This window comes from Muntiacus reevesi, chromosome 4 (assembly GCF_963930625.1).
Source record: "Muntiacus reevesi chromosome 4, mMunRee1.1, whole genome shotgun sequence".
NCBI lineage: Eukaryota > Metazoa > Chordata > Mammalia > Artiodactyla > Cervidae > Muntiacus > Muntiacus reevesi.
Window position 1 is genome coordinate 72,402,482 of NC_089252.1, and position 13,100 is coordinate 72,415,581.

The 13,100-nt window shown below is 44.2% G+C and overlaps 1 protein-coding gene and 1 non-coding gene across 3 annotated transcripts; both read left to right on the forward strand.

Annotated features, from left to right (window-relative positions):
* Window positions 1–1,387: 1,387 nt before the first annotated feature.
* On the forward strand, window positions 1,388–1,460 carry TRNAG-UCC (transfer RNA glycine (anticodon UCC)). Its single transcript has one exon. It is a non-coding gene; the product is annotated as a tRNA-Gly (tRNA).
* A 2,224-nt stretch (window positions 1,461–3,684) lies between these two features.
* Window positions 3,685–12,116, forward strand: MOBP (myelin associated oligodendrocyte basic protein). 2 transcript variants are annotated; one of them, XM_065935247.1, is made up of 2 exons: window positions 3,685–3,890; window positions 12,077–12,116. In XM_065935247.1, the coding sequence occupies exons 1-2, from the start codon at window positions 3,685–3,687 to the stop codon at window positions 12,114–12,116; spliced, it is 246 nt and encodes an 81-aa protein (XP_065791319.1). The 2 variants fall into 2 exon arrangements, with proteins under 2 accessions (XP_065791319.1, XP_065791318.1); XM_065935246.1 differs by lacking the exon at window positions 12,077–12,116 and adding an exon at window positions 4,189–4,444.
* The last annotated feature ends 984 nt before the right edge of the window (window positions 12,117–13,100 follow it).

Below are 13,100 nucleotides of genomic sequence, written 5' to 3' on the forward strand. Positions count from 1 at the left end.
TCCCAGCTGGTGGACACATTTCTTGAGGACAGGACTCAGTATGACTCAGCTTTGTGTTCCTTACAGAGGCTGTGCCTGGCACAACTGGAACATATAATAAACGCTGAATTGGATGCTTGAAGCAACCCCATTAATCATGTAGTATTTGTTGTACCTTGAAGAATTCTAACATTGAAAGTTTTGGACAAAGCAGATAAACCTATGAGAGATACTGAGATGGAAATGGTAGAGATGGTGGAGGGAATCTAAGAGACTGTCAGGGACCAGACAGGGAAGTGTTTACATGGAAAGAGAGCTCAGACAAGAAGATGGCTGGTCTGGCAGCACAGAGATCTTTATGGGAAGCACTTCTCTTTGGGCGGAAAGGAACAGAAGCCAGACAAAAGAGCATGGATGGGGAGGAGATGTGGAAATAGAAAGAGTATTTATTGATAACTTCTCTGTAGAAGTGAGGACTTACAGAGAGAAAGAGACGTGAAAATGAGGTTCAGAGAAGAATCTCTTCCAAAATGGGATATTCATGACTATGACTAAGAACTTCTGAAGTGAGGAAGACTTTCCTAAGTAAAATATAAAACCCCAAGTAAGAAACTGTAGTGTGTGTGCATGCTCAGTTGTATCCGACTCTCAGCAACCCCATGGACTGTAGCCCACCAGGCTCCTCTGTCCATGGAATTCTCCAGGCAGGAATACTGGAGTGGGTAGCCATTCCCTTCTCCAGCAGATCTTCCTGACCCAGGGACTGAACCTGGGTCTCCTGCATTGGCAGGCAGATTCTTTACCACTGAACTCCCTGGGAAGTAGGAAACTTAATTACCTAAAAATTAAGAATTTGGGGACTTCCCTAGTGGTCCAGTAGTTAAGGACCCACTTGCCAATGCAGGGGACCAGGGTTTGTTCCTTGGTTGGGGAACTAAGATCCCACATGTCTCAGGGCACCTAGGCCTGTGTGCCGCAAGTAGGGAGAAGCCCTAGTCGCTGCATTGAAAGATCCTGTCCACTGCAACTAAGACCTCATACAGCCATGCATTTTTTAAAAAATTAATTATTTTTGACATGATAAAAGATGGTGAAACATCAGGAAGGAACATTTGCAACATATATAACAGGTGTAACACAAAATTTGGACTCTACAAGGTCTACGAAGTGAAAAACAATGTGTTTTCTTTTTATAACTACACTCAACTTGCTCCTCAGCCCTCATTTCTAACTACAGCAGAAAAAAAAAAAAAAAAACCCCATCAAAAAACAAAAAAAAAAATTACACACTATAAATCAACTATACTTGAATAAAAAACAAAAGAAACCAAAAACAAAAATCAAAATATTCCTTCAGAGTAACTTAGTTGTTTTTAACATATTCATACTTAAAACCCAGACCGGGACTTCTCCGATGGTCCAGTGGCTAAGATTCTGTGCCTCCAACGCAGGGGGCCCAGGTTCAATTCCTGGTTGGGGAACTAGATCCCACATGCCCTAACGGAATATCTCACATATCGCAACTAAGACTTGGAGCAGGCAAATAAACAACAGCAATAAAACCCAACCCAGATTATCTGCTCTGTCTTCAAAGAATCCATCACTTTCTCATGGTCTCTTTGATCTTTGTACTTATTTCTGCTGGTTGACATCATTCTGTCTTGCAATGACATATTGCATGTCTGTGTGTGCAACGTGACCTTGAGTTTGCTGAGAGCAAGAACACGCTCAGCGTCCAGTATACATGCACATTACCTGTGTTTCACATGCTCAGCGTCCAGTATACATGCATAGTACCAGTGTTTATTTGTCAGCTCTTGTTGATAAACAGTCATTTAAGTCCCCTGTGTACGTCAAGGTTTCGGAGTGTTAGGTAGGACTATTTCTGCATGTGTCACATTTCTCAAAGGATGCTGTAGTAATTAAGATTTTACCCACCCTTTCAGAAATTTCCCAAGAATCAAAATTCTCTCTCTAGTCTCTTGTCTTCTTCCTCTTACTCTTCCTTTTTTAACTTAGGTGGTGATTTAGTCACTAAGTCGTGTCCAACTCTTGCAACCCCATGGACTGTAGCCTGCCAGGCTCCTCTGCCCATGGCAGTTCCCAGGCAAGAATATTGGAGGGGGTTGCCATCTGCTTCTCCAGGGGGTCTTCTTGACCCAGGGATCAGATCCGGGTTGCCTGCATTGCAGGCAGAGTCTTTACTGACCAAGTCAGCAGGGAAGCTCCCTTTTAACTTGCTGCTGCTGCTGCTAAGTCGCTTCAGTCGTGTCCAGCTCTGTGCGACCCCATAGACGGCAGCCCACCAGGCTCGCCTGTCCCTGGGATTCTCCAGGCAAGAGCACTGGAGTGGGTTGCCATTTCCTTCTCCAATGCATGAAAGTGAAAAGTGAAAGTGAAGTCGTTCAGTCGTGTCCGACTCTTAGTGACTCAACGGACTGCAGCCTACCAGGCTCCTCCATCCATGGAATTTTCCAGGCAAGAGTACTGGAGTGGGGTGCCTTTGCCTTCTCCCCTTTTAACTTAGGTAAGTGGTAAAATGCACATACGTGAAGTGCAGAGCTCACTGAACTTTTATACACATATACCCCCGTGTAGTCATCTCCCAGATCAAGATCCAGAACATTTTCTGCCCCAGCAGGCTCCGTCCCGCCTCTTCTCAGACCCCACCTTCTCCAAACAAAACTATGTTCTGATTTCTAGTACCATGCACTTGACTCGTTTTACCTGTTTTTGAACCTCACGTAAATTGAATCATACAGCTTATACTTCTTTGTGTCTGACTTCTTTTGTTCAACATTATGTTTGTGAGATTCAAACAAGTTGATGTGTGTCTATAGTCTGTTGTTTCTCTGGTGTAGTATTTTATTGTATGAATGGCAATTATGCTTTTAATAACAAATCTTTCTTGAGTTTTTAGAGAAACAGTCACTCCTAAATCTAACATTATTTTGCCATAGATGTATTTGGCTTTACAATATTTTTTTCCTGCCCTAAATGAGTGGCTAACACATAAGAGAAAAGAAGGTCCATTTTCAGAAAACATGATTTTAAAATACACAAATAAAAATTAACCAACTCTTCCCTTACACTGCCTAGGTATGAACTATTGGGTATAAGATAGGCTATAAGGATGTATTGTACAACATGGTGGATACAGCCAAAATTTTGTAATGACTGTAAATGGAATGCAACCTTTAAAAACCATATAAATATTTTTTTTTAAATTTTGGATGTGATGTATTGGAAGGTTGGGATTGACATATATATATATACTATGACATATATACACTATTGATTCCTATAAAACAGGAAACTAATGATAACGTGTACAGCACAAGGAACTCTGCTCAATGGTCTGCGGTGACCTAATTGGGAAGGGAATCAAAAAAAGAGGGGCTACATGTAAATGTATAGCTGATTCACTTTGCTGTATGGTAGGAACTAACACAACATTGGAAAGCAACTATACTCAAAATTTTAAAAATAATTTTTTTTTTAAAAAGTGCAATTTATTCAATAGCTCCTTTCCGTAGAGCTGGGCAGGAAATTGACCTAGATTCAGGATGGAAGACAGCCCTGAATGTGAGCTTGGACCATGGGAGTGGCCTGGAGTGGGTTCCTTGAGTAGAAACCTCCCTCGCCTAACGTGCTGTTTTGTGTCTCCCCACTCCCCCTGCCCCTATCACTGTTTTTTCCAGTGAGATGAGTCAGAAAGTGGCTAAGGAGGGCCCCAGACTCTCCAAGAACCAGAAGTTCTCCGAGCACTTCAGCATACATTGCTGCCCGCCGTTCACCTTCCTCAACTCCAAACGTGAGATCGTGGACCGCAAGTACAGCATCTGTAAAAGTGGCTGCTTCTACCAGAAGAAAGAGGAGGACTGGATCTGCTGCGCCTGCCAGAAGACCAGGTGAGTGGTCTGTGCTGCCGCCGGCACCTGGGCTGCGTTGGCCTCTGTCTCTGGCTCCGAGTTCCCCCTTCCTGCTCTGCTCTGCGATGCTGGGGCCGGGGCTCTCTGCAAACTGCGCTTCCCCCAACCCCCTGGCAGTCGGCTCCCCGTTCTCGGCTCTGCCGTCGGAAGGTACTGGAGGGAGACTGGAAGGTGGGAGGGGGAGCAGGGCTGCCTCCGTTTCCAGCTCCGGTCAGCATCACTTAGGCAGCAGAGGAGAGCCACTGCCCCAGCCTGCAGCTTCTTTTGGCCCTCTCAGACCCAGCCGCCGCGCCACGTCCCCTCAGAGGCCCAAGCGCCAGCCAGCTGCACCCCCCGCGGTGGTCAGAGCGCCAGCCAAGCCACGGTCCCCTCCGAGGCCCGAACGCCAGCCGCGCCCCCGCCCAGAAGTCCGACCTCCTCCAGCCAAGCAGCGCCCCCCTCAGAAGGCCAAGCCGCAGCCGCGCAGCAGCCCCCAGAGAGGGCCAGGCTCCAGCCGCGGGGGGTCCCCCGGCAAAGCTTCTAGGTTCTGGTAACACCATCTCTTCCCTTTTGCTCCCCCCAGCCCTCAGGTTAGTAGCTGCTTCCTGTATTTCCTACCAGTGGGTTATCTCAATGGTCCTCCTTCATTCAGCCTTGCAAAAACTGTGTCATCGGTTCCCTGCATCAAATCCCCTCGTTGGAAACTCCTAGTGTGGCTCCTGGTTTGCTCAAAGATGCTGGTGGTACAATACTTCAGATGGCAGTGTGGGTTGCTTCCTTTGTCTAATAGGGCTGCAAATGATTAATTTATAAAGTTCGAGTGTGAACCACAGTGACAGATTGAATAAAGGCCCTCGATTTCTGTGCCTCAGAGAGAGAAGGAATGGGGACTCTAAGGGGTATCTGTGTGTGTGCTAAAGGAGAGGGTCAGCCAGTTCATTCATCCCTCCTCCCAACACACTTCATCTGATGTTAACCTCAATGGCAAGATCATTCACTCATTCAACAAGCTTGATTGCCTATGTAGAGAGTTCCACATACTATGTTGGGGATGGGGATGCAGCTGGAACAACCAGGTTGTTTGTGACTCACCGGGACCAGATGAGAGAATAGTTAGCCAGAGTGTAGGGCTAAATGCTCCAGTACTCTCGTAATCAGCATGTGCATTGGGCGATGGGAACCTGGAGAATGGTTCCCTGTTTGGGGCTTCAAAGAGGTTAGGTTAGAATAAGCAGAGGATAAGCGGGAGGATAATTAGAGGATAACAGGGAGATAGAGAAGAGGGCGACAGATGAGATAGTTGGATGGTGTCACCAATTCAATGGACATGAACTTGGGCAAACTCTGGGAGATGGTGAGGGACAGGGAAGCCTGGCATGTTGCAGTCCATGGGGTCCTGAAGAGTTGGACACAACTTGGTGGCTGAACAACAACCAAAGGGGGTGATGTTTGTAGACAGAATAGGTGGGCCGGACAGCACATGCTCATCAGCTCCACCTTGGGCAGGTCAACCTTTTTTTTTTTTTTTTAAATAGATGGCTTTTTCAGATCAGTTTTAGGTTCATAGTAAAACTGAACAGAAGGTTAGAGATTTCCCATATACTCTCTGCCCACACGCGTGGCAAGCCAATTCTTTAATCCTTTTAGTATTTGAAAGTGAGCCTGTTTTATAAGCTAATAGTGGGTGTTAATTGTATTTGAGATTCTCGTATATGCTCTGATGCTCAGAGACTACACAGCAGATAATAGTGTGTGCATGTCTCACGATGTTTTCAGATGTAGTAGATAGAAGAATCAACTGGGGGAATGTTAAAATGCTCGCAAAGAATCTAATTCCTTGGGTCACTGGTGAGGTCTGGGGAGCTGCATTTTCAACAAGTAACCACCCCATCCCCAGCGTAGATGAGGTGAGGTTAATTTGTGAAGAGAAATAACAGATTGGTAAGTGACTGGTAAATCCCTAGAAGTGTAATAGGAAGTTGTATACCAGGTAATCTGGTTGTTAATTTATGCCTTCTGAAGGGGCCTGAGTACTAAGGTCCTATGACAGGTAGGTTTTGATATATGGATGTGGTTAGGAAATATGGAAAGTGGAGGAGAGTCATCCACAGTGGTGGCTTCAAGCCCACCATCCCCAGTGGGTTATGTGATGGCTGTTGGGTGGCTGGGAATTGAACCAGGACATCAGAAGGAGGGCGAAGACAATGAAAGCCAATCTCCTCCGAGACACAGATGTGTCTGGATTTAGCCTCACTGGTTTTACTTACTTAAATATTTTAGTGGTGGTGTATTTTGACTCCCCCAGTTAGCTATTCTCGGTGGGTATCAGAGAAGACACCTCTATAGGCTACTGCCTCCTCAGTTGTTGCCTCTTCCCTGGGACCAGGGGACCTGACAGGCTTCATCATAATGTCCAGTGACATCCCAGACGTATCTGAACCCTCCCTACGGTACTCATTCTCCCTTCTCGGGTTCCCAAAGGTCCTAAGGCAATGCAGTAGGGCTACTACTTCACCATACTATGCAGTATGCGTACAATACTCTATTGACACTGACTGTCCTAAATCAAAGTGGTAGGAGGAAGGTTAATGGGAAAAAATTCCCTCTAAAGCAGAGCTACTAAATTCCACGTGAAGAGAAGGTCACAGAAAGTTTTCCTGAAACAGACTTACTTTTAGAAATGGTGCCATTTTTGAGATCTGACCTTTAGGGGTTATACAATTTTGACAAAAGCCTTTTGAGTCTTTAGCAATTCTCACTCTTCCTCTTATCAACGATCTCAGCAAATAACGCCACAGCCTCTCTAGTCACTCCCACTGGAAACCCAAGCCCCACCCTGACTTCCAGCCTCTCACCACACACACAGGTTTGCCAATTTTACTTTCTGGAATTTTTTTTTTTTAACCATAACTTAAAGTACATTTAGAGTTGATGTGAAGGGACGCAGAAGTGAGACTGAACCTAGAAACAGAGGAGAAGATATAGGGATCGTGGCTAGAGTAAGGCTCCTTCATAGTGTGTGTGGAGGGATGGGCCAGTGATGGAGCAGGAAAAGCCTTGGCTTTGGAAAGCAGAGAGAGACCCGTTAATGGGCCAAGATGAAGGCAAGTCATACTCTGAGGAGGAAAGAATCAGAGGTTTGGGAAGGTTAGGGTAGGTTAGGAACACCAGGGACACAGGCTGTGAGGCTGTCCTGAGGGCTTGCTGAGCTCTGCTGGATGGAGCTGCGTCTGAACCACCTGTTCTCATGACGTTTATTGTCCGATGATGGAAACAAGAGCCATTTCTGAAATCACCAGTGGACTCATCCAACTCATCACAGTCTGCTTTTCTCCTGGCTTGCGTTGTTGAAGTTCTCACAGCAACTGTTCTTAAACTTCACCAGGCGCCTCTGGCTTTTCCTTCTCTCTCCATCAGACTCCTTTTTTTTAAAATCCTGGTAGTTTGATTTTAAAATGGTTTTAAGTGTTCATTATTTAATTGTTTATTTAAATTAAGTTCTCCAGTTTATTTAAACTAAAAAAAAGTCAACACAGTTTAGCTTCTCCTCCCTGCTCTCTGCCTCTATTCTGTCTGTGAGCTTCTTTTTCATTTGGTTGTTTGCTTTTTTAGATACCATGTGTAGACGAGATCCTGTGATGCTACTCCACACACACTTTCTTTGACTTACGTTTCTTAGCATAATGCCCTCCAGGTCCTCCCATGCTGCTACAAATGGAAGGATTCCATACCTTTTTATGGGTGAATAATAGCCCATTGCATATACATATATATGCAAGATGTTACGGAAAAATCAGAATGAAATTTTTGCTTTTTGGCCGACTATATGCATGTATGTATGTGTGCGTGTATGTACATATGTATATATATATATGCTCTACAGTTTACTTATCCACTGATGGACATTGTTTCCATATCTTGGCTTTTCATAAATAATGCCGCAGTGAACATAAGGGTTCATTTTATTGTTGTTAAGTCCCTAAGTCGTGTCTGACTTTTTTGTGACCCCAGGGACTGTAGCCCACCAGGCTCCTCCGTCCATGGGATTTCCTAGGCAAGAAAACTAGAGTGGGTAGCCATTCCCTTCTCCAGGGGATCTTCCTGACCTAGGGATCAAACCTGTGTCTCCGCATTGGTGGGCGGATTCTTTACGACTGAGCCACCAGGGAAGCCCTTTAAAAGTTTATGCATTCTAATATGAGAGTTGTTGTACCTCACTGTAGTTTTAATTTTGCTTTTCCTATTGATTAATGATGCTTTTTTAAATGAACTTATATATCATCCACCAAAGACATTTACTGGTGAAGTGTGTGCTCGATCCTTTGCTCACTTAAAAAGAAAATTATTTTCTTATTATTGTGTCTTATAGTGTATTATTATATAATATATTATAATTACATTATTATAATATAATTATTTTATATATGTCAGATATATAAAAATATATATCTGGATACAAGCTCTTTGTTAAATATATGTTTTGCAAATATTTCCTCCTTGTCTGTGGTTTACTTTATCATTTTCTTAACAGTGTCTTTGTGAAGGACCAAAGTTTTAAACCTTGGCTAAATCCAACTTATTAATTTTTTGTTTTTATAGATCATGTTTTTCTTTTGTATTGTATGTGTGCTTTTTGTATTGTGTGTAAGAGTTCTTTGCCTAACCAAAGGTCACAAAGATTTTCTCTTATATTTTCTTTTCAAAATTTAAAAATTTAACTTTTATGTTACTATCCATATAGGGTTAATTTTTTGTAAATGGTGTGAGATATGGATTGAGGTTCAAGTTTTTTTACATAGAGATATTCAATTGTTCCAGCATCATTTGTTGAAAAGATTCTCCACTGAATCTTTTAACTCTTAACTTTTGCAATTTTGTCAAAAATCAGTTGGTCATTTGTGAATTTATTTCTGGACTTTCTATTCTGTTTCATTAATTTATGTATCTTTTCTTTAACCAGCTTCATTAACTATAGCCTTATAGTAAGTGTTAACATCAGTCTAGTGCAAACTCTCCAACACTCTTTTTCATTTTTGAAATTGTTTTTGGCCATTCTCATTCTTCCACTTTTCCATAGAAATTTTAGTGTTAGTGTGTGAATTTCCACAATACATCCTGGTAAAACTGAATGGGATGGTGTTAAGTTTGTAAGTCTACTTGGGGAGAACCATACATGGTGTATCTCCCCATTCATTTAACTCCTTTTTGTTTTGTAGTTTGCAGTATACAGATCTTACACATATTGTTTTCTTTACATTTAGGCATTTCATGCTTTTAGGTACTATTAAAATAGTTCTTTTTCAATTTCAATTTTTCATTGCCAATGTATAAACATATAATTGATTTTTATATACTGATCATGTATCCTGTGATCTTGCCAAACTCACTTATTCTAGTTTTTTTTTGGGGGGGAGGGAGGGCAGACTCTGGAATTTTCTACATTGATAGTCATGTTATCTGTGAAAAGAGACAGTTTCATTTTTTTCTTTTTGCTCTCTGTGCCTAGTTTCTGTATGTGGTTTAAACTGCTATTTCACCTAGAACATTTTATTTTTAGAAAAATATTTTAATAAGATTAAGTCCTTGCCAAATGGTCTTTCTGAATAATTAAAAAGGGATTAGATCCCAAAGGCCTGGGCCCAGCCAGATATTGGACTTGGGTTGAGTTGTAGGTTCATACCTGTTTTTACCTCAAATTCTTATTTCAGGATGTGGCTTATCTTTCCTCATAGCTCACTGACTGACCTCCTCTATCATCAAACTAGAGAATGGGTATGAATATGCTTTGCATTTACAGAATCAAAGAGGTTCCAATTACCTCTAACTTGGGCAATTCCCCAGGATCACCAGGTACTGACATCACCTTGATGCTTATGAGAGATGAAGCTCTCGGGTTGCGTTTACATGATGGACTTAATTCTAATCTACATTTAGGGCCAGCTCTTCTCAAGGAGAGCTAAGACCCTGAAGAACAGCCCTGCGAGGGCTGTCTATGTATAAGCCAAAACTCACGCCTCTTCTTTCCCCAGTCCTACAGGGCCCTGAGCCGTTTGTTTCTTCTGCTTTGCCATGAGGAAGGTCTTTACAACTTTCACCCTTCAGAGCTAGGCTACAAGATGATGATCAGCACATGTACAGCTTTACTTCTTGCTTAATAGTGGCCGGTTATTTTCCTATTTTGGTTTGGCCGATGGCCAAATGGGGCCAACGGGGATGATATGCAGAGCATGTCATGTAGCCAGAGGACGCCCATGTCTGCAGAGTCATCACTGCTGTCAGTGGGAAGGAGCCTGGGAGTGGCCCTTAGACAAAGCCTCCTCCCTGAGCTGAGGCCAACTCCAGTGTGAGCTCAGCTGGTACATTTGACACCCCAGGGTTCATCTCCCTTGCTGGAGGGTGCAGGAGTCGCGGGAGCAGGGCCTCTATCTTTTTGTTTTAAATATTTATTTATTTGTTTGGCTGCACCGGGTCTTAATCACGACACATGGATCTTTAGCTGTGGCATGTGGGATCTAGTTCTCTGACCAGGGATTGAACCCAGGCTCCCTGCATTAGGAACACAGAGTCTTAGCCACTGGATCACCAGGGAAGTTCTGGGGACTCTATCTTATACTCACGACCCCAGGGCCTGACTCAGGGCTTGACTGAACAGACCTATCAATACACCTAGCAGTCAGTCCGGCCCGGTGGAAAGGTCAGACCTCAGCATCAGATTTGAGGCTTAGCACCCCTGCCTGTCCAAGTCACTTATTCTTTTAAAGCTGTTTTTTCCCATCTGTGACATGTGGCTATTATCTACCTCATTTGTGATCATGGTAAAATGCTTCAATTCATCATCTTCTACTACTAGTAAGTGGCTCTTATTAGAACTTTTATGTAACAGATACCCTGTGTCACTCAATCCTAACTACTAGCAGATCCTCCCCAAGCTGGTTGCTTCCCTTGGTTGAGAAGGAACTCAGGGGCTGCTGCTGCAGTTTGGGCATCCCAGTGGCATCAATGTGGCTGCCGTTGCCAGGGGAGTGCCCATGAGATAACCAGGTGCTCAGGGTATCTAAGATGCTAAGTGGTCGATGTGCAGCGGTAGCTGCAGGGGTGGTACCCAGGCTATGTGAGCATCCACACTAGTGTCAGCATCCAGGGGTTTATATTCAGCGGGATCTATAGGACATTCTAATGTGAACTGGCTGGCCCACGTCTGGAAGGCATGGAAAAGATCCAGAAAACAGATTCTCTTCCTAAATTTCAAGAGAAGTGTTCTAACCTTTCAGGCTACAACTCACTAGACAAGTTTCAACTAAGTATTTCTTCATTGTTTTTCCTGGTGTCCTGGATCCTTTCTGAAGGGCCCTAGCACTTGCCATATAATTTGGGGTTTGGGAGAATGCTGTTAACACTTTATTTTGAATTTTATTTTGAATTTTCCAAAGTCCCCAAGCTATAGGAAAAGCTGTGATCCTCATAAGGTTAGTCTCTGGTGGAAAAATGCATATTTCTGATGCACTTGTCTTGGTATTTTTTTCTTATTTATTTTTTAAATTAAGAACTTTGATGATACTCTGAAACTATTTGACATGACCTCATTTTGAAGGTAGTCACATAGATTTTTGCAGTCTAAATAATTTAATCCCTCAGCTGGAGAATAAACTTTCAAGCAATAATATTTTGGGATCACATATTTATAATGATCACATATATATAAGGAAATAACTGGGTGTTATCTCCTTCTTGAAAAGTCTGTTCTGCATCAAAATAGGAACACATCAATATGGCCACAATTTTATAATGTGCATACACACCTCTATGTGTATCTGTGTGTATGTTCATGTGTGCATGTCTATAGGCAGTAAAACTAGCTTTTTCTAGGAGTGGTGGTATTTTGTGTTTTTCTGTATTTCAAAATATTTGCAATGATTAACAGCGAAACAATCATCACTGTCCATAATGACAGAAGAGCTTTTAAAGAATATCTTTCCCAGGCTCAGGCCCAAAATATAAAATATTATTATAAAATAAAAAATATTATCATATTATTTTGGCCAAATACTTCCAAAAGTGAGAAATTAAGGAGAGATTTTTAAGGCTGAGTTTACCAGAAGTGATCACCTCAAAGGTAGTCTATAAATCTACAGTTCTAGTACTGAGCCCCGATGCTGAAGGTTTGTCTGTTTCTTTTTGTTAACCAGATTGAAAAAGAGGAGCAAGCCGGCCCCTCGGAAGAAGTGATGGAGGAGTTTCAAGTGAACGGTCAGCCTCAGCTCCTGGACTCTCTGCTTCTCGATGCACGTGCCCTGGAACAGGTCCCCCGGCTTTGAATATGATGCAGGGGCCGCCACCTGCTGATGTGGCCACGGCCGATGCCCACAGTCCCCGCGGGGCGGGCGCCGCCGGGCAGCCTGCCTGGAGGTGAGAGGAGACACCTGTGTGCGTTAGGCTCCAGGCGGCGGGTCCCCGCAGCACCCCCAGGCTCCACAGTCCTGTCCGCTGAAGGGTGGACACAGGCCTCCAGGATCTCTGGAGCAGGACGGCCCCACTGCCAGCCCATGTGTTGTCCTCCAAACTCAAGACCCTCCGTGCCTGGCATCTTGTTGCCTAGGCTGATGGTTAATCCTCGACCTCCTCCTTTGTTTGACCTCCTTAACTGGTCCCTGGGCTAGCTCACAGTCAGAGGCAAGACTCAGATTCTTTTGTAGTAAGACATGGGGCTGCCAAATGGTCCGGAGATGCAAGGAGATTCCCAGGGAGGGTAGGAGCTGTCTAGACGCGCCTTTCAGAGACAGCCAATGTGCTGGGTCAGAAGCTGGAGAAAAGTCACGAGGAAGGCGCTCCCTCCCAGCCCCAGGCCCCTGTCTCCAGCCTCACACAGGGATCTGTGGGTGTCTCTTCCCGACCCCCTCCTGGGTGACAGCAAACACTCTCAGGCAACCATCTAAGTCCAACCCCTCTGGACAGTCTCAACTCCAGCACTATCTGCTCTGTAAAATGTGTCACCCTGGGCAAGTAATCTGGGCTCAGTACCCTGCCTGCCTCCTCTCTCCCGAATGCTCAGAGACAAGGCTGCTAAGTCGGCCCCTTGGGAGGCAGCGCTGCTGTTTCCCCCCTCCCCACCTCAGGACGCAGTCAGACCCCAGGGCACCTTCGCAGGGCCAGAAAGGGTGCTCAGAGAGCTGCTGTTCTCGGGCCACGGAGCCCCAGATTCCTGGGGGAGGG